At 47.5% G+C, this 20,972-nt stretch overlaps 1 protein-coding gene across 1 annotated transcript; it reads left to right on the forward strand.

Annotated features, from left to right (window-relative positions):
- The first annotated feature begins 966 nt into the window (after window positions 1-966).
- On the forward strand, window positions 967-14,383 carry LOC149328047 (uncharacterized). The gene is made up of 9 exons (XM_089561342.1): window positions 967-1,033; window positions 2,244-2,290; window positions 2,622-2,669; window positions 2,805-2,840; window positions 3,007-3,109; window positions 3,648-3,802; window positions 10,008-10,061; window positions 12,111-12,146; window positions 14,327-14,383. Exons 1-9 carry the CDS (start codon window positions 967-969, stop codon window positions 14,381-14,383), a joined length of 603 nt encoding a protein of 200 aa, XP_089417468.1.
- Window positions 14,384-20,972: the final 6,589 nt, after the last annotated feature.

Genomic DNA, 20,972 nt, shown 5'->3' on the forward strand with positions numbered 1-20,972 from the left:
AATATTGAAACAGTTGAAACAGAAAATAGATGAAAAAAATCACGAGCGTACAATATTTCTCAAACTATTATTTTGCGGCAGCCTTAGAATACGCATTACGCTCTTTATTTTTCATTTAACATCACACGGACTCGCCGCGATGGCTCAGTGGTTATTGGGCTCGGCTGCTCACCTCAAAGACTTTGGTTCGATCTTAAATCCGCGGCGGTCGCATGTCTTTCAAGGCGAAATGCTAGAGGCACTTATAGTGCGCGACATCAGTGCCCGTTAATTAAAGAACTCCAGGTGGTCGAACTCACCCGCATCCCTCCACTGCGGTGTCCTCCATAGCCTGAGTCACTCGTTAAACGCCATAGAATGAACGCAGCATACACTGCTAAGAAATAGCTGCTTGCTTTATTTTTAGATACCACGAGAACGCAATACAAGATACTGCACCAGGCTTAGTGTTTATCGTCCTTTTTAGTATCAACAGTTCTTTTCTTGAGGTGCCTTTCCATGTAAGACACCGGTAGAACAATATACGCGCTGCAAGCAGTGACTTGCATTTCTGAGTTGCCAATGGGAGTGGCAAGCGAACTTCAAAGAGCGATTCGGCCAAATATGGGCACGTGCGTGATGATTTTTCCTCACTGACGCACGAGGGTGAGCCGGCAGCAGTTAACTGTCCGGATATTTATACTCGATATCCTGCCACGTGGCGTGGCTTTATCTAGGTGAGTTGTTAGGACAAAGAGATATAAATCGACGCCAACAAAGCAATATTATTCTTTCTAATTTTCATCCGGTTACATTGCGCCTGCTACTTTTGCAGTGAACTCAAGTAGTACGGACCACGTGTATTCTATTTCTGTAGGACATTGCACGCGGCTACGCGTGCGAGTGCTGGAAGCCAGCGTCGTATAAAAGAATTGTCGCTAGAAATTGAGAAACGCTGCATGCAGTCATCTTTGTCGACAAGGAAACATGAGAAGCAAGTCGTCGGTCGTGTTAGTGTTCGCCGCTATTCTGCGCGTGGCAACTGCTTTCAATAGTAAGTTATCCAAAATCTCTGTTGTTGCTGCACTATGTATAAAATGAATAGTGCAAGAAAAACGCGAACTTTTCTTGGTGCACCAATACAATTTTTTTGTTTCTTCTTTTTGACATTACGATATGTATTGGAGTCACGCTTGCCGGTCATCGATAACCCAAGTACCTGCATAAGAATAACCGCCATGCTACTGAGACAACTGAGGTCTACTTCAATTCCCTAATAAACAAACGCTTCTTGTGCTTCTTAAAGGAGCAGAGGCTCTAAATTTTTGCTTGGGTGCTTTCTTCTTTCAAATGACGCATCAGAGGGTAGTGTATGTACATGATCAGCCCTTGGTAGCCACCTACGACCGCTAAATTATTTATAACTTCTTGATACTGTTTCGGTTTCGTTTCATCAGCTGAACGATAGTGTAATGGTGTTTAGGTTACGTGAGATATAAAAAATAAACAGGAATATAACTGCTGCTAGGTAGTTTATTGTCATTTCAGCTCTTGATGCAGGTTAATTTAAGTGTTTTAGCTTTTTATGGCTCACGGGACCTCACAGTCATCATTCAGTGAAACCGAAACCAAAAAAAGCATCGAGAAAAAATTCGATTAGAAATTCATTAATGGCTGTAGCCGAATAGCGTGTGGTAAATTATGTATTTTAGTGGCTAAAGCATCGTTTGAAAGAATAAAATATGCAATTAAAATTATGTGTCTGGTTCTTTAAGAGAAGTGCTTGAAGATGTTTGGTTTTGGTTTATTGGGGTTTAACGTCCCAAAGCAACTCAGGCTATGTAGATGTTTACTTTCGCCTCATCAGCACCCGTCTATAGTCCTTTACCAGCAATAACTACGCTTGGCATTCCACGCATAGTGACAGCTCCCATGAAAATGAATTTTGTTGTGTCGTCCTCTGTCTGCGGTATTCCTAATAGTGCTAACTTCTATTCAAAGTATGAGTGACCAACTAGCCCAGCTCCAAGTTCTACTAAACTCCTATGACCTAGAGCAGAGCGATAGGTTTCGGTTGGTTATGTTGTGCGTGCCCGTCGACCAAATGGCTCAGCTCTAAACTTTTCTGAACCGCAAGCTGGCTATTCCTTGTGCTTACGTTGTGGTCGATGTGTGAGCTGATACCGCCTGAAATGAATTACGCAAGTGTTTCCTGGACACTCATATAACATTACAATATATTAATACGGCTCCTTTTCTTTCAGCACCTTGCCTTACCGTTACTACGCCTGATTTTCTTACGATCAATGCGGTATGACCATTTACGTATTTATTTACGCAAACGCCTGAAACTCTTCATTACTGCCCCAAAAATATATCAATACTCACTTTTAAGTTAGGGATCTTGCATTGCATCTTCCATTGGGTATTATTAATGAACACGAAATGATGACCTACAGTATACTGACCATTTTAAATGCCGCTATGAAGTAATGTTTCAAAGCAATGTTTCAATAACTTTTTAGTCAATGCAATAATAGCTAGCGTCTTCTTCTGCATGTTCCATTTTCGGAACATTAGCGTTACCCATATACACAATGCAAATGTACTCTCCAAACTATCGAAATGCATTTTTCTGCCAGACCCACTGTTACGAGGAGCAGCCCATCGATATTTGCACCCCTTTCAACGTAAATGAATCTGTTTATTTATCGCTAATACTGACAATTTCTGTCCGTAATTCATCCCGCAAGGTGCCGGAGTGAACACGTAGGTATTGAAAACGTGTTTAATTTTTTTGCCGCATACTCCTCTTGTCGTTTCAGGAGAATGACACAGAGAAAGTGCGCGAGCTGATAAACGTGAGTTCTTTGAAAAAAAGGCATGGAATTCTATAACGCTAAAAATGCAATGAAAATTATACCTTTGCACGCAGATAATTTATTCTCAGGCTGCGAACATTCATTTCGGTAACGGACGAGCTGAGCAAATAAAAAAATTGTCCTCAATAATTCCTTTTTATTTCAGTGCACCAACTTCGACGCGGAGTACAAGGTACTAGCCTTGACGTATCTGTTAAACGACGCCGTGGCATCTACACTTCCTGAAGAGGAACGAAACCAGAGCTTGTGTACGTCCATTAGGAAGGGATTTTTACGAATTAATCTCTATTTCTTGAGTGTAGTTCATTTGGCGGAAGACTATATTAGGCCGTTCAGCTAAGGGCTATACCAACATGGCGGAGTCAAGTTTTGCTGTACTCTCTCAAGTATTCCATGTGAGAATTTCGCAATAACGTTATTTTATACCAATGGACCGCCGCCCTTAGACAATTTCTTTACACCTTCAATTTTCAATACAGAAAAGAACGCGAGGCTACAAATTTCAGGTAAAAAGCAAAAGAGGCATTTGGAACACCGACATAGTTGTTGTAATCTGGGAGCTGTTTTGTCAGCAAAATACTTACTAAGCACTCTGAATGCCACCATACGAACAACTTGCAAATCAAGCTACTGCAACTGCTATCAGGCAAAAAAGAATGAGTGGAATTAAGGCTAGAGAAGGTAAGACAGCCAAAATAAAAAAAAAACAGGAAAGTAAAAGATGTGTTGGAAACTGCGAAAAAACATGCGTTACTGCAGTTTTCCTCGAAATGTTATTTCTTGCAGCTAGGGCTGAATTCATCGCAAGGTGGTGCATCACGGGGAATCCTCTGCCGACATTCCTCTTCAACCTGACCTGCGAGGACTATCTGGGCATGGTGCAGGTTACGTGCGGGAAACCCGTTACCTTTAACGCTCCCGACGTCAACGACCTGGGCCAAGTAAGTGTACAAAAGGAAGTCCTGTTTTTAGCACGGCAGCACAAAAAACCTCCTCGGGATAAAAATGTGCCGTCGGTAATAAAATTCGCCCATTAAACGGAGTGAACTGCTGTCCCCAGTTTTCCTGTTGACTTGAGGGAAGTGGCGTCACCAGACCGGAATTGACGTCACTAGCGGTAAAAGGCATCAACAGTTTCTAGCTACCGCGTTGCAAACACTATGGTAATTAGGTATTCTGTGAACTTTTTCTGCGGGTCTCACTGTGAAGATAACATAATATCATTCTTTCTACCCGGCATATAAAAACTAGCAAATGACGACTGTGGTTGTTATAACATCCACAACTATCTCCACTTGGCGTTCGCGGTGTAGTTATTGACTTGCATATAACTCCGTAAGCAGGTTCATTGGAACAGAGCATCGAGGCACCCTAGGCCTGCGTATAGTTCTAGGCCTGAGCTAGTAAAGCTAGGGCCTGCGTCGTTAAGTGTTCGTGTCTCCGAAGTGTCCCTGCTACGGTGGCTGCACATCGCTCCAGTGAAAAATCTCGCCATCCGCGTAAATACGTTCCTTATACCAAGAGAACTGACTTCATACCATCTGAAGAAGCTCCCGAAGCTCATGCGCCGTCTGGCTGTGTGGCATTGACAGAATGTCCCACAGTCATCCCTGCAACTGGACTGTGCTCCGAGACTAGGCCTAGGGCCTCCGGTGACGCGCTGGCGGGGGTAACTCCGCCGGTGTCGCTCGTCGCGACGGCTTCAGCGGCACCTCTTCTGACAACTGAGCCTGGGTCCCAGCTCCTGGTTCCTGCTCCCGGTCCATCAGCGGCAGCGCACATCCCGCCTTCTCCAAATGTTTCTCAGCCCGTGAGCGATCTGCCCTCTGGGCGGAACACGGCAATGGCTACCCAGCCTCCACTTTTGGACGGAGCCTCAACCGCGCTGCGTGAGGAGGAGAGCTCTCCAATGGACATGACTTCAGCACCTGCACCCGTGACTCCGGCTTCTCGCGGTTCTCAAAAGCGTCCATCAGGGGACACTGCACAGGATTCATCTTCGGCCAACAACAGCTCACAAGGCAAGCGTTCCTGCCTAGCAAATGCCAGCCACGTTGTATCGACGCCTGGATCGGCATCGTATAAAGTGGCCATTAAAGCTCTGGCAAACACAAGCCTCACAAACATCCCGAACAGGATCCTTCAGGCAAACCTGGACGCTTGTCTTGGAACCAAAGGTTTTCGTGGCTTCACGGTAGAACGAAATCCAATACCATCGCTGTGTGGCTCCCGACTCTGGCTGCTGTCGAGCGTCTGCAAACGCTCAAGTGTATATCGATTACAAGCGAGATTTCGGTGCCTGTCCAGGTGTACCTTGTAGAAGGTTCGGACCTACAACGGTGTGTTGTGTACAACGTCGACGTCGCCGAAGACCAGGCAACCCTACAGCGTGAGCTATACTGCCCTTCGCACCGTGTTGTCCAAGCGCGGTATATGGGCAAAGGGCGCTCCTGTATCGTCACACTGCAAGGCCCACCAACTCCTCCAGAACGCCTTTACTATTATGGCTGTATTCTGCGACCTCGGCCATACAAACCGAGCGCTGTCTACTGCTACAGTTGCTTCAGATCTGGCCACATGCACCGATCATGCCCTTTTACAACTCAAAATCAGGCTACGCCACAAGGCACACCGTCTTACCGTTGCGGACTTTGCAAGACCGACAACCATGAGATCACCTCTCCAACCTGCCCAACAAAACAAAAGGCAACTGAAAAGGCTCGGCGTAGGATACATAAACTCGTGCCTCCACCTGAAAATGCAGCCCCGATACAGACATCCAACAGGTTTGCGGCCCTCCAGTGGGATGACGACGACTGGCCAGAGCTTTCTGAGTCCAATCCGCCTGCAGCCTCTGTTCAACTGTCTTACAGAGATAAAGTGCGCAAGGATCCCCGTCGCCTTCAGGCTACAAACAATACCAGCATGCTGGAGCCACTGCCTGAGGACATGGCAGCAGTTGACGACCAAATCGCACGCCTTTTAGCCGAGGTTTCTAAGCTACGACAGCGCCGTGAGCTGCTTGCTCGTCGAAGACCAACATCGGAATCCAACCCCGCGCCACTGAGTGCTGCCGCACCGTCGACTACGTCCAGCCCTCACGCATTGTTTGCTGACTCTACCAGGTCTTCTGCTGCACTGCGGGATAATTCTACAACATCCCTCCTCCGATTTATGGTAACCCAGTTATCTAACCTGACATCCGTTCTTTTACAACGCTTGGACGCTTAATCGAAAATGGCGAGTACACGTTGTTGCGGCGTGCTCCAGTGGAACTGCAGAGGCCTCTCCACAAAGGTGGGAGAGCTCAAATATCGACTTCGCATGAACAAGCTCCAGGTGTGGGCCCTGCTACTGCAGGAGACCAATGTCTTGCCATCCATTCCGGGCTTTAATGGATACATGTCTCCATCAATGACCGACCGTCGTGTGCACACTGCAGCCCCTCCAGGAAAGGCGGCGGTATATGTCGATACGCGCTTTCCTCAAGTTCGCCTCTCCCTAGAAAAATGGTGCACCTCATAACAGGAGGTAGTTGCAGTGGCCGTGAAGTTTCCCAAGACAACTGTTGTGGTCGTGTCATGCTATGTAAGGCCCGCCGGTGGAGCTTCCTCCCGCATTAATCTGGGGTGGTTATTAACTCTGCGACGACAACACCCAGGGTGCCCTATTTTAGTCGGTGGTGACTTTAACGCCCCTCACCCAGACTGGGGATACCCCACTTCTAGCCCCCGTGGTAGGCGTGTGCGGGACGCCTTCGCGGATGCGTTGCTTGTATTACTCAACCATCCCGATTCAGCAACGCGGGCTGTGCACCATGCTCGCAGTCCAACGTATGCTCCGGACCTTACGTGGTGGTCCGGTCCCGGCACTCCCTCGTGGCACCTGGAGCCTGACTGCTGGGGTAGTGACCACCACCCTATCATCATCGGTCTTCATCCGTTACGAGCCCGCCGATTACGCCGTAGGTGTTCTGTGGTCAATTGGGACACCTTTCGCACCACGCTCGAAGATCTCTCTGTGCAGTCATCTACACTACGTATGGACTGCATACAAACTGCGCTCAACAAGGCTACAACGGTCACCTGGACAGACGTCAATCGTCCGGCGCCGGATGTGGGTCTGCTTAACTTGTGGGCTGCTCGCCGACAAGCGGAGATGGCAGCTTCCCGAGACTCGACTTCTGCACAAGCACGCACAAGGCTGAATTACCTTACTGCCAAGGCTCGCAGATATGAACGTGATCTATCGCGAAGGCAGTGGCATGCGTGGTGTGACCAGTTTTCAACACAGTCATCGAATGCTTCTTTATGGCGAACATTTCGCGCTATGGAACGTGGTTCTCGTCGTCCTGACGCAGCGGCCACAGCATGCTTCGCTGCTAACTTAGCTCCGGATGATTTCGCAAGAGAAGCAGCGCGGAAGTTTTTTCCGAAGTATGACGTGTTGCCTCCAAGGACCGCAGGAGCCTCCTTGGCTGGCATTCCAGCATATGTCGACAGGCTTCCATCTACAGCCGACGCCGAGGGTATCGCAAGCCCATTTTCCATGCCCGAGTTGCTTGCAGCAATAGATGAGGCCCGTCGGAAGACTGCACCCGGCCCGGACTCCATTCCGTACGAGGTGTACAAGAACATGAGTTCCGCTCTACTGCCTCAACTCCTCGCCACCATCAACAAGGTATGGATAGAAGGCGTCGTACCAGAAACTTGGAAATCGGCTATTGTGATCCCCATCCCAAAGCCAGGGAAGCCGCCGACAGACCTTGGTAATTTCCGGCCTATATCACTTACGCCCACTTTGTGCAAGCTTACTGAAAAGATGCTTGCCACACGCCTGTCGCGGTGGCTTGAGCACCACGGTTTCTATCATCCCGCCCAAATCGGCTTTCGAACGTCCATAGGTACAGAAGATGGATTGGCTGTCTTGGCGTCATCAGTTCTAGCATCAACACGCAGCCACAATGTGCGTACCGTACTGGCCATGGACGTTGAAAAGGCGTACGACAATATCAGTCATGCTGCTATCCTGGGATCACTTGACATGCTGCATTTCCCCGTTAGAGTGCGCAATTTTGTAAAATCCTTTCTGGAAGGCCGACACTTTGCCATACGCCTCAGTGGTGAGGCCGTCGGATCCTTTGTGCCTCTTCGCGGCGTGCCCCAGGGATCGGTACTATCGCCAACATTATTTAATATTACTTTTATCCCCCTTGCTTGGCGCTTACATGAAGTGACTGATATTAAGTTTTTATTGTACGCTGATGACATCACTGTGTGGAGCACCCACCAGGACCTGTTCACTCAAGCCTCCGCCCTACAGTCAGCCCTAGATATAACGTCGACTTATGCCTCTTCAATTGGTCTTCAGCTTTCAGTGAGCAAAACTACGTATGTGTCTGTTGCCAACCGCTGGGGACGCCGTAAACTCGCTGCGACACCAATTCGTCTCCATCTATCCGGAACACCACTTCAAGAAAGTTCGATAGTCAAAATATTGGGCTTGACGATTCACGAGTCAGGAACAGGGACTGCTTGGCTTTCTCGAGCTAAAAAGCAAGCGATTCAGGCGTTAGGTCTGATTAGACGAATTGCTCCTAAAACAGGCGGCGCCCGCTCTCATGTTGCAAGGCAGTTGGTGCGGGCGGTTGTGCAACCGCGCCTCGTGTACCAAGCCCAATTCCAGCATTTGACGAGGGCTCAGTGGGATCGCCTTGAAGCCGTAAATCGAGAGGCAATGAGGGTCATCACTTGCCTTCCCCGCATAACCCCGATCGTGGCGCTCCAAGAACATGCGCAGCTGAATACTCTAGATGAGCTGGTGCAGCAAAGACGTGATGCTCGCCGGCTTAAGTCTAACCTTACACACGCAACGTGTGCACTCAGGGCGTATGCTTCCTCGCACTCCATTCGACAGCCGCCTCCGCCAGTTCTCCCTCCCTGGCATTTTGTGCAGCTAAGCGATAATAAACCTACAGATCTACGCCGGCCATCATCTACCCTCGCGGCGGCGTCGTTTCGCGAACGAATTACACAAGAAGACGCCCATCTGCCGCATGGCTCCATCGTTTTATACGTTGACGCAGGCATCCAGGCTTGCGAAACCACTACTGCAATTTACTGCCCTTGCAAGCCTGCCCTCAACAAAACGTCTAGGTTTCGCTTCCCAGAACCTCCTTCCTCCTTCTGTGTGGAGATGCTTGCCGTTCAAGAGGCACTATGCTCAGTGGCCGCCGTTCCCCTACTACCTACGGCTCGCATTGTCATCCGCACCGACGCTCTTCAAGTCATACGCCTACTACGACGCGTCAGTCGCACCCCAGGCATTTGCCAGGACATCCATCGTCTCGCGGCACGCATCCCGCAGCCAGTCCGAATACAGTGGGTCCCACGAGACCTCCTGGGTTCGCAAAGCCGTGCAGATTCTGCGACCCACCTTGTGACCCCAACTTCGTCTTCGCCTCGAGTCCTAACACTGGATGACACCACCCTCCTTTTAACAAAAAAGGAACACCTCCGGCGCCACACACGTGCTCTAATCCCTCCGTGTGCGGTAACCCTCCCCCGTGGTCTTACCCGTGCAGAGGAGGTTGCGCTTCGGAGGATCCGGGTCGGGGTTGCCCTAACTCCAGCCGTTACACGAAAGTGGCCGCAATTTGAAGGTGTATTTCCCCGCCCCGGGTGTCCAGTCTGCAAGAACAGAAATCTTGAGGCCGACATTCACCACCTGCTGTGGGTTTGCCCGGCGCTGAAGCCTACAAGAATTCGGCACCTGGCGGCAGCGGGTCTTTCGCCCGAGAACAGTGCGTCATACACCGCTTGGACACAAGGACCTCATCATCGTTCACTGCTCGATTTCATTAGATCAGCGAACCTTTACTCATTCATTTAGGCATCCTCATTTATCATTACATGCCGTTTTATGCCCTGAGGCAATAAACATCGCATTAAAAAAAAAAGTGATATGAACAGAATACGAGGCGGCTGAAGGCAACCATCAAAACTATCGTGTCCCCCGTATTTTCGCAGACAACCGACGATCAATGTTGCACTTCCGTTTGTAACTTCCGTTACAACATTTTTTTGGGGGTCACCTGCGTGGACCTGAGTATGACCTGAATGCGTATCCGTTTTTCTTGTTTTCAAGTGCGTCCAAAACCATGAAATCGAGCAGCTATGTACAGAAGGACAATCTTTCACAGTAAGTACAGTCAGTTATTGCCATCTGAACACTTAATTCGGCAAAACTGCCAGAGCCATAATATTCAATAGACTTGTTTTATTTCCTGTAACATGTTTTCATATTTATACATGTCGGAGTTGACTGCTAAAAGCAGTTTTATTCTATATCGAAAAGGCACCTACTTATAACATAAGCGTCGCTACAACGAAATGCAAAATTATGAGCACTGCAAAAGCGGAAGTAACTGTCACTTGAAGATTGTTCCTCATTTGAACCATGCACGTACAGTATCGAACTCTAGAATTGAGTTGTTTATTATCGCTTCGGTAAATGTTTAGCATTGCTCTTCTTAAAAGTTTTTGATTCTGAAAAAAATATATATTTACCTTTACCGCGCTGCACAAAGGCCGCCATCAGTCGTGGTTAAATAATTCGAGCAAGATTCATGTAAGTATCATTAAATACATTTGTTGTGAAATGAACAGAGTGGATTGCGACGCTGCGGTGTAAGCTACCGTCGCCTAGAAGTTATTGAATTTTGTGAATAAAAGGCCTTGTGTGTCATTAGTTCGTGAGACTTAAACAACACCCATCAAAATTGCAAAGGATCCTCTTTGAACTGTTTCGGCGCAAAGATAAGCTAAAAAAATTAAGAGAAAAAGTGACAGGATGGTTCCTACCTTGTAACGCCAGATTCAGTGACAGCTGACAATGTATTTATATTTCACGATATATTGAGGTAGTTATAATGAAATGGACTTGATATCTTCATAGTTCTAGAGAGCTCTTTTTAGTTTTGCACACATGCTTGTTTTTTGGCTACCTAGGAGCTGCCGCAAACCGACCCTGCTACAATCCTCTGCTCTCACTATACCATTTTCCTTGCATGGCAAGCACCCTCCGTTCGGCTCTGGTTGTAACCACTTGCCAGTTACGCACTCTTCCGCTCCCGTCAGAACCCCCTCCGCCCACGGTAACTGTCCTCCGATTGGTCCCCATGACAAAGCACTCAACGAAACACCCGGGACTACCACTACACCGACGCGTGTCGCTGTAAAAAGCAGACTTCTGTACCAGAACAGGTTAAGAAGTTGTCTCCAGGTATCATCATCTTTAGCATCATCATCAGCCCGACTACGCCCACTGCAGGTCAATACTCTCCCGTGCCTCTCCAATTAACCCTGTCCTTTGCCAGCTGCAGCCCCCATATCCCTGCACACTTCTCCACCCACCCATCCGCCCACCTGACTTGCTGCCGCCCCCTGCTACGCTTGCCTTCTCTTGGAATCCACTCCGTTAAATTTAAGGACCAGCTGTTATCTAGCCTTCGCATTACATGCCCTGCCCCAGCCGATTTCTTCTCTGCCCCAGCCGACTAGGAGGTCACTAATCCGAGTTTGTTCCCTCACCAACTCTGTCCGCTTGCGGTCTTTTAACATTAAACCAATCATTTTTCTTTCCATAGCTCGCTGCGTTGACGTTACGTTAAACTCTTTTCTTTATCGTCCACAAAAGAGATATATCGAAGGACAAATCATGGATATCCGTGACTTGTGGCAACTAGATTGCTAAGCATTTCTACAGGTGATGTTGAAGTGAATATTGCAAAAACAAAACAAAGAAACTAGGCGATCCTCGGTGAATCGTTTGAATGCGTTAGAAGCCAAACTTCCATTATATCCGAGGCGGTACACTTAGGTTTGTTATGTCCGAGATCAGCGCACTAAGTGCGTTACATCCGAGGTCCACACACAAGAGTTCGTTATACCCGAGGTAAGAATGAAAGTTTATTATATCCGAGGTTGACATATGAAATTTTGTTGGGCCAGCCACCACATATAGGGACAGATGGGGCTCGCCATTCAATTTGCACTGACATTTCTAATACTGACTAGTTAATAGCGTTAACCTGCTTTAGTAAGCAAGTTAAATAAAACGTTTTGCTCAAAATGAGGAGTCAGTTTCAGATTCGTCGACGCTCGCAATAAAAAATGAACTGTACATAAATACTCACTGATTATATCCGTATCGTGACCGCTAATCATAAATGGCACGCATTATTTGCAGTGGAAAACCTTCTCTGACTTGGTTGATCAACTAAGGGTAAGTAGTAGTCTTGCTATACATGCTATGCTACAAAGCAAACACATTTATTAATTGCTATCATACCCAGGAATTCCGGAGAAAATCATTTTTCAACGAGAAATAGTTTATGAGCGTAATTTTTTCATATACTGTAAGATTTTACTATAACAATCAAGATATATTCAACTCTCCCGTCGGCAGGCTAGCATTTTTTTGCTATTAATGTTTTGGTATCGACAGAAACCTTCCCCATTGTTGTTCTATGGCGATCTTAACTGCTCAATGCAAGCGGTGGAAAAACTATGAAAGCTCTTGCTACACACCGTAAGAACGGACTATTACCTTCAATATTTAGAAAACAGTACCTTACAATATTCCAATACTCAAAAATTTTATCCAAGAATGTTGGACACGGATAAAGGGAGACCTTCAAGTTTCGACTGCTTCTTTTTATGAAAAACGACCTGATACGGTGGTTCGTGAAGATAATTCAGTTTATTCCACTCGCATTAAAAGCATTTATTACTGCTAATTAGCCTTTTTTACGGGCGACATGAAGGTGACACTTCCTTATGATAGCTATAACTAATAAACTAATAAGATATTTGACGCAATATTCAGCAAATCCTAGATAACTTCTAGAAGGGAAATTTTAACTATCCTTTTCTGGGTGATATAGAATGAAGTTGCGAATCCTAGATAAATTCTAGAAGGAAAAGAGAGAGATAGAAACTCTTTAATGAAATACAGAGAATTTAGCCGGCGTTTAAAAATCGCTGGCATGCTACTCTGCGTAGGGAGGGGAAGTTGGGAGTTAAAGATAGAAGGAGAGCAGTGTGGAAGAGGTAAAAAAAAACGAGGATAAAATGCGGCCATGAAATGGGTACTAAGGATGCAACGGCGAGTATTGATGTAACCTATGGAATGATGGAGTGCGTGGTCCGACAAATGGGCTGACGAAGTTCACTGCATGAAGGAGAGCAGTGTGGAAGAGATAAAAAAAAAACGAGGATAAAATGCGGCCATGAAATGGGTACTAAGGATGCAACGGCGAGTATTGATGTAACCTATGGAATGATGGAGTGCATAGTCCGACAAATGGGCTGACGAAGTTCACGAAGTTCATGAAGGTAACGTGCAAGTGAATTTAAAGCTTATCGAGATGTCCAATGTCTCTTAAATATTTAAATAGAAAGTTCATTGCAAGTCTCTGTTGCCTAAGGCAGGTAAGGGACCTAAAACTTTGTCCATTGTTAGGGGCACTGGGCCGAGCTTCTGCATGCAATGTAGAAGAAAAATATTTAACTATTCTTATCGGGGTGGTATAGAATAAAGTTGCAGTCTACAAAAAGGTCGCAAACGCTGTTGTCGTTGCCAGCGATTGTGTAGCACTGCTTTTCTTCTATCGCTCCACTGTTTGTAGACTTCACTGCGTGTCGGAGAATGGAACAGAGAAGTACTTTTTTTTTCGCCGAGACAGTTGTCTGCATCAGTATCCGTGGAGAAATGCTGCCAACTGAACCTTGCGCTGCTTTTCAATAAAACACAAGGTTAACGGACGTTATATGCGACAACCCAAGCGGCGCAGGCCGACTGCCAACCATCGGCTGTTCAGTAGCTCTGGTCGGCAGTCGACTAAAGCGGCAAAACAAGCTCGGCAGCTGATTGGGCCGTGAACACATGCCAGGCTGCTCGGCTCAAACTGGCTTGAAAGGTTGGGCCAGCCTCCACCTCTGACGTAAAGCCGGCCGTCCCTCAAAAGGGTTGGCATATGCAGATGGCCCAATGTAGAGCCTGCATGTACCGCCGTGCTACATTAGCCACGGCACCTAAACACTGCGTTTTGGTATTATTCAGGACTGTTGGCGGTGCATTAAGTTCTTTGAGTGGTTTGATATCTGATTAAAAAAAAAGTGTTTCTGCCAGCGTTATTATATCCTGCATCCCTGGCATCCTACAATGTGAGGAACACCTAGAAATAGAATGTGCTTGTTCTTTCTTGGCTTTACGGCACATACTGTTCATTAAATTACACACAGGCGTTTTTCTGCTCACACTGAACTTGCACGAAAACGTAGCAGAAACGTTGGTGCACGTCCATGTTATCCGAAACCACTGTTCTAAAGTGAAGTATACTGGATGCACCGATTCACGAAAACGAATAGTTGAGCCTCTCGCTGATAATCCTTTTTTTTCAGTGCATTTACCTCAGCATCATGCCGCTTCTGCCGTTCCTGGAATACTACCGCGCCTAATGGCTTTCAAGAGCTTGGAGTGGAAAAAATACGAAACTAGCTAGTAGAGTACGAAAGTGCAAAGAATATAAAAAGTAGTAAATCACAGAAAACTTAACTTGTCGGCTGGTTTTTATTTTTAATTATGTTTCTAATTAACCTGGTCATGCACTGCAAATGAACATAAATTCTGTGGCACCCAGCTGAAACACAGACACTCGCGACTGAGCATTCATTCATTCATTCATTCATTCATTCATTCATTCATTCATTCATTCATTCATTCATTCATTCATCAATGCTTTTGGACCATGGAGCAACGAAAGAATTGAGGAGAGGCTTTTACGTGACATTTTTTACGTCACTCCGAGCAGTCCTTGCGAAAGCGCGTGACTTCCGACACAGTTTCTGGCGTGCAGTTCACCTGAGTTTTCCTTCCTCCATGTTTTAGAAAAAGGTGACCTGAGCCCTAAGATGGAAGTGAGGTAAGGTTTAGATGAAGGCTTGGACGTCGCACAAGCAGGGCACTGATCTTGTGTTTGGCGTCGACACTGGATGCCATCCAGTCTTCGTATGTCCGAATGTGGAGGACAGAGCTGCAGCGGATGCGGAGGCTCACTGTGCCGGGCAAGTCCAGATGAGGTGCCGTAAATCGACGTTGCAGTCAGGAGGGCACTTGAGGAAGTTATATTGCCATTACAAATAGTTCTGCTTACCCAAGAGAGATGGCACTCAGCGATTTTTCTCGTAATTGATAATTGTGCCGCTATGTTCGAGCGATGACATGACTTTTTTTTTCACTACGCTTGAAACTTGTTTCCGCGCCTAACGGGAACTCGCAGTCCTGTCGCTTAAAACTGGGACGTCAAGTAAGGACTGACGTTGTAAGCATGTTCTTGAGAGGCCCCAAAGGGAAGAGGACACCGGAAACTAGCGTGTACCATTCAGGAACCAGGGCCTCGAAGCGTTACTTTTGTTGCTTTCGCGAAGGCTTGGACAGCGGAAGCGCGCAGAGCACCTCGCATAGATTTCTTCCGCCTCAACGATGATTGTCTGTTGGGCGCAACTTTTATTGCCTTGTGATGTTGAAAGAACCATGCAGGGAATTTGGCAATGTGATTGTGGCAGGTTCCACAAAAGCAAACACCAAGGTTGGGTGCCAAAGGCTGCCCTATTATGACGGCCTACGACTGTTTCCCTGTGTTGTTATCAGCAGAGCAGTTTCTCTCAGTGATTTAAAGTATAGCAGTGTATCTCAAATGCTACCTGCATTCATGAAGCTATACAATATGACGAGCAGTACCTGTGATTAAAAGAAAGCCTTGAAATCAAGCACGAATAATAGTTATTGCTGGATTATGGGTGAGCTTCATTGAGATGCTCCGACGCGCGTTGGCCTCAGCATGCGGAAGATCACAGAGTAGAATAATAACACATGGAGATTCCAGAGATGAGAATTTTAATTTTACTTATTTAATTCCCCATAAGAAATCAGCCCTCTAAAACTTGCTGCTGAGAACATTTATAGTGGAATAAAATTACACGTTTATGTTTCGTTAAATGATGCGTTATTTTCACGCTCGTAAATGGTCAAAACATGCATGGAGCGATATTTGATCACGTGATGGTTAGCAACGAAAGCAGGCAAGTTTTTGAAACAATCTCAGGCGGTGGAAGAGCTCGTGACGTGAAATAAATCTGTCTGGACAAACTTTCGTAGATATAACAAATTAGAGATGTCTCAAAGTATGAAAAGCTAAATTAGGTTAAGCAGCATACATGAACAGAAAAGAGCAATTAAATAATCATCCGATTTCAGAAGTCCACAGTCCAGGGGCCACACATCTTCAAAGTAACCTAGTCTAACAGCCTCTGCAAACAAGACCAAAAATAAACAATAAACAAGGTGGGTACTGAAAAAGATACGGCAATATAACTAGGCCGGTATGTCCTTCACAACCGCATATTCAGATCATTCTGTGAATTATTCGGCCTAGTAATGTTCATGCAGTCACCATAATCAACCATGGGGCACTGAAACGCTGTGGCAAAGTCAGCGTTGCCCCTGACCAGTTCGTTCACTACGGCTCTAGCCTGCGAAGCGATGCTGCAACGGTAGTAGGCGAAGCGGGCGTAGAAGAACTGGGCTTCGGACATCCGGTAGAGGCTCCAGGCGTCCTGCACTGTGTACCAGCTGGCTCTTGCATCCGCTGGTGTGACGGCCTCACCACGGGCTGTGCCAGCAGCCCGACAATGGCGGCGATTTGTAGCCCCATCTTCAGCTCCACCACACGGTGCATGTTGTCGAGGTACTCGGCGTGTGAGGCTCTCAGCACGCATTCCCTGCATGAAAGTATTGTTAAAAATAATAATAAAATAGGAATTACGAGACTGTTTCAATTCGAAAGCATTAGACGGCTCACTTTCAATGCCATGTCTGCAAGAAACGGCACCATGTGACGTCACGATGAAGATGACATCACATCTAAATAATACTAATTAGGGGACGCCAAGACTAATTGGTATGACCAGTGATGACAGCCTACGAGTGTGTCGTCATGACAGGTCACGCGAAAACGACGTAATGTGACGTCACACTAGATCACGTGACAATGACGTAATGTAGCGACATACCTAAGGTCTCCTCGATTTGGCTGCACTTTCTGCACTAGTTCACAAAAGTGAACTAGTGCAGTGCCAGTTCTTGCAGCGCGAGCGTAGCCTGGCACTAGTGCTGTCGGTGCAGCGGCCAAATCGAGTGCAAAAGTGCAGAGGCGTTCGTCTGCTGCGGCCGTGTGTTGGCGTTTGTCGCGTGGTTTGACATATGCGCGGGATTGCGCTAGCTCTATTGAACACTGCGCATTTCTTCGAAGTGGCGCATCTCGTGGAGTGGCTCAAGAAATTGTTAATCCCAAAAGTGGTGAAGAATTTGATACCGTCATTTCCGTTGCATTGTGCAAAGTGGCGCAGGCCGGTCGATCTTCACCGATTCAACGGGTACTTTGAAGAGCAACAAACTTTGAATTCGAGAGGTTACTCAGACTTGCGCTCGAGACGACCTTTGACAGTTCATACACGTGATCCGGGCTGTCGTCGTTCTATCGGAATGTGACTGCCGCGATTACAGAAGGAAAGAATTACCTGATAACTCGGACTATATCTAAAGAGTCAACAACTCGCTTTCACTGTCAGCGGCCGGTGACGGCGGAGTGACTATCGGAGACTAACTGGCAGGCGAAGGTGTGGGCTGACGGCGACCTCAATGCCAGTCGGCCAGTCGATCGCTGCTCCAAGCGGAGGAGTCATCACAAACATTGCGATCACCCACATATTATAAAACATCTCACCATTTGCCACTTATGCAAATGCTCCATCGTGTTGCGAGTAATTATAATATTTACACACAAAATAGAGATGGTGTAAAACAACATGCGAGGCTGGGCAGAAAGATGAGAACCCATACGCACTGCGCAATGCCGGCCAGTCGCTCACGCACATATACAGACACGCACACACACGCGTGCATGCACACACGCACGTGCGCGCACTGTTATTTCAGCTGTTTAGTGAGGGCACGGTGCAGATGCCGAGTCTAGCACGGGTATGCAGCCGTCTCAACCATGGTCTCAACGCCACTCACTAAAACAAGCGTGGCCACGGAGCCGTCTGCTACGGAGCGCGCCAAGCACCTTGCACTGCTTGCACGAGAAGAGAACTCGCCGGAGGGCTAGTGCAAAAGTGCAGCAGAACTCGGGAGAACTCGTGCAGCACTACGTCAAATCGAGTGCCCAAGTGCAGGTGGCGCTAGCTGCACTGGCAAATCGAGGACGCGAGTGCAGCACCGCCTGAACTGGTGCAGAAAGTGCAGCCAAATCGAGGAGACCACTAGTCACGTGACGACATGAAATGTGACGTCATACCAGGTTCCGACTCACCCCGCTCGCCACCCCCTAATTCATGAAGGTCTAGATGAAATCCCAGCGATGATTCGCCGCGGCGGTGTCTTAGTGGTCAAGGCGCTCGTCTACCGAGCCGGAGTACCCGGGTTTGAACCCGACCACGGCGGCCGCGTTTCGATGGAGGAGGAACGCAAAAGGCGCCCATGTGCTGTGCTGTGTGTGTACGTTAATAATCCCCAGGTGGTCTAAATTATTCCGAACACCTCCACTACGGCACCTCTCCCTCTTTTTTCCTCCACTCCCACCTTCCTCCCTTTCCTTACGGCGCGGTTAAGGTGTCCATCGAGATATATGAGACAGACACTGCGCATTTATAACTTGAAAAAGCGCAGAAAGCAGTACTTCAAAAAACTGCACAGAATGTTCACTACATTGGAATCAGTGAAAAAGCATGGATTTGAGCTACGTAGAAGTGACGATGAACAGACAGTGCCGCGGGACGGAGCGTTCGCGATAGGCCAACTGCGAACAACGGAACAGACAACGAACGATTTTGCTCGGGGTCGGTACCCATCGGAACAGCGCTTAAGCGCTAAAAATTTCGTGGGAACAACTGTAGCTTGTTATGACGATAAAAATGGTTGCTATTATGTAAAATGTCTTGAAATTATCGTCCCACCAAAGTTGAGCGAAAGCTCTAGTGCGGTAAACATATTCTAAAAACTGAAATTATCTTTTTGTTCACTGCTGTACGTTCAGCGCTACTAACACGTAGATGTTATGTGGTAATAAGACAGGGAGCGTCATGTTTTCTTGTTGCATTCTGGAAGAGGCTCTGACGAAACCGGACTACATTCATTATCACGGTGTGTATCACAGCCGTTGTGAGCGAACTGTGAGCTCTATAATCAGTGCGTCCCTGCATGTAATTACCCTTCGTAAGCGCATGTCTCGTGTGTAGCTGTGTGCCACGCAATACAACGGACAGTTTTCTGCTGTGCGCAGTGTCTGGTCCTTCGACCAAGGTGCAAAGCTGATCTGTTCGCGCCGCGGCTGTTTCGGAACCCATTCGCGGCAATATTTTATTTCTCCGCGTTGGCGAAGGTGGCACTTTTTCAAAGCCGCGTTTATTTCCCGCAGTTTTCCGCATCACATGACTAACTTCAGAGCCTACATCACAAAACTGAATTTTCCAGTTTAGAAGGCCGATTGTGCTTTCTCAAAGCAACTTCGTACTATGGTCTGCACTGCCGAATTACAGGCGCGCAAAAACTAAAGGACATAAAGGAAGAACGCAGTCGTTTTACTGCCACAATTTATAAGACGAAGTGTTTTTTGGTTTCACGGGGCATAAGCAACGGAGGCTATCTTAAGCGATTAAGGCTTAGCTGTTACCAAAGAAATGACAATCACGAGTCTCATGTGAAGCATGTACAATGATGAAGAGTGCTGGTCACTGGCCAAGGTCAATAAAGAAAAAAATTTTGATGTTTCGGGAGCACTACGGCTCCCTAGTTCACTATAATTGTTCACTGTAATTGTTACGATAGTGAACAAGGGAGCCGCAGTGCTCCCGAAACGTTAATAAAAATTGCATCTTTATTTATCTTGGCCGATGACCAGTACTCCTGATCACCATGATACCTGACCAGACGGTAGGCCGTCACACCCTCGACTAAAGCATGTACAATTTGCCAGAAGCGGTGCCCCAGAGGCGTCTGAAAATACGTTCGCAGCGAAGGCGCCTGCCTCGGACGCCACTTACTCTGTAAACATTTTCACGCCGCTAGCGTGCAAGGAATAGAGTAAACTTCATCTCGAACGTGACGCAACAAAACCAGTCTGCTGCATGCAAGAATACGTTCTTTCAGGAGCGATCACTTCATTTGCGCATTAGCGTCACCTGTGTGATTGTAGAGCTGTCTTCGTTTCTCATGACCAGTCCTTCCAGCTGACCAGTTTGAGCCACATCAGGGCGGCCATGCGACTCGCAATGACCGCAGCGTCGGCGAGCAGTGGGTCAGTGGTACCGGAACTCAGCCACCCGTAGCTCAGTGATGACACGTACAGACTGGTCTCATTCGCAAAGAACATGCGGTCCGCCGTTCTGCTGTCGGGGTTGTCTCGAAACCATGGCACGCCCCGTCGAAATGTCTCCTTTTTCGCGTCGAACTCGAAGTTCAAAGCCAAGAACAAGTTCCGGAGGAAGCCCTGGGAGGTCAGGTGGGGCACGGCTGGCTCTCTGAAGACCAGGTCTCCAGGTAGCATGAGCGATACGTTGGCGACTACGGCCCGGAAGTGGTCAGTGTCGTTTCCACTGCCATCAGCCGCCGAAGTGGGTCATAGTCAATGAACCGTCGCCGTGTGGCTTCGAATATTTTGTGCAGCTGGCGGTCCTTAGCGGGAGTCGCGAGTGCCGCCACGTACGTTACGCGCCATAGGTGGTAGCTCCGGCGTACGTGTTTTTGACAGACGTCCTCGCTACGCATATCAGGTGAACTTAGCGTGTTGCCCTGTGTAATGTAACGCATGGCTTGCAGAGTGACAAGAAGCATCAGGTACAACGACGCCAACGGCTGATGGTCTGCGTCTATCAGAAGCCGAACGTCCTCAAAGAGGCCCGCTTTAGCTATGGCAGAAATTATTTTCGCACTGTCGACATCTATAAGGAACTCGAGCAATATGTTCTTGAATTGGGACGATTCAAGATA

This window comes from Amblyomma mixtum, chromosome 9 (assembly GCF_055824585.1).
Source record: "Amblyomma mixtum isolate Tamu chromosome 9, ASM5582458v1, whole genome shotgun sequence".
NCBI lineage: Eukaryota > Metazoa > Arthropoda > Arachnida > Ixodida > Ixodidae > Amblyomma > Amblyomma mixtum.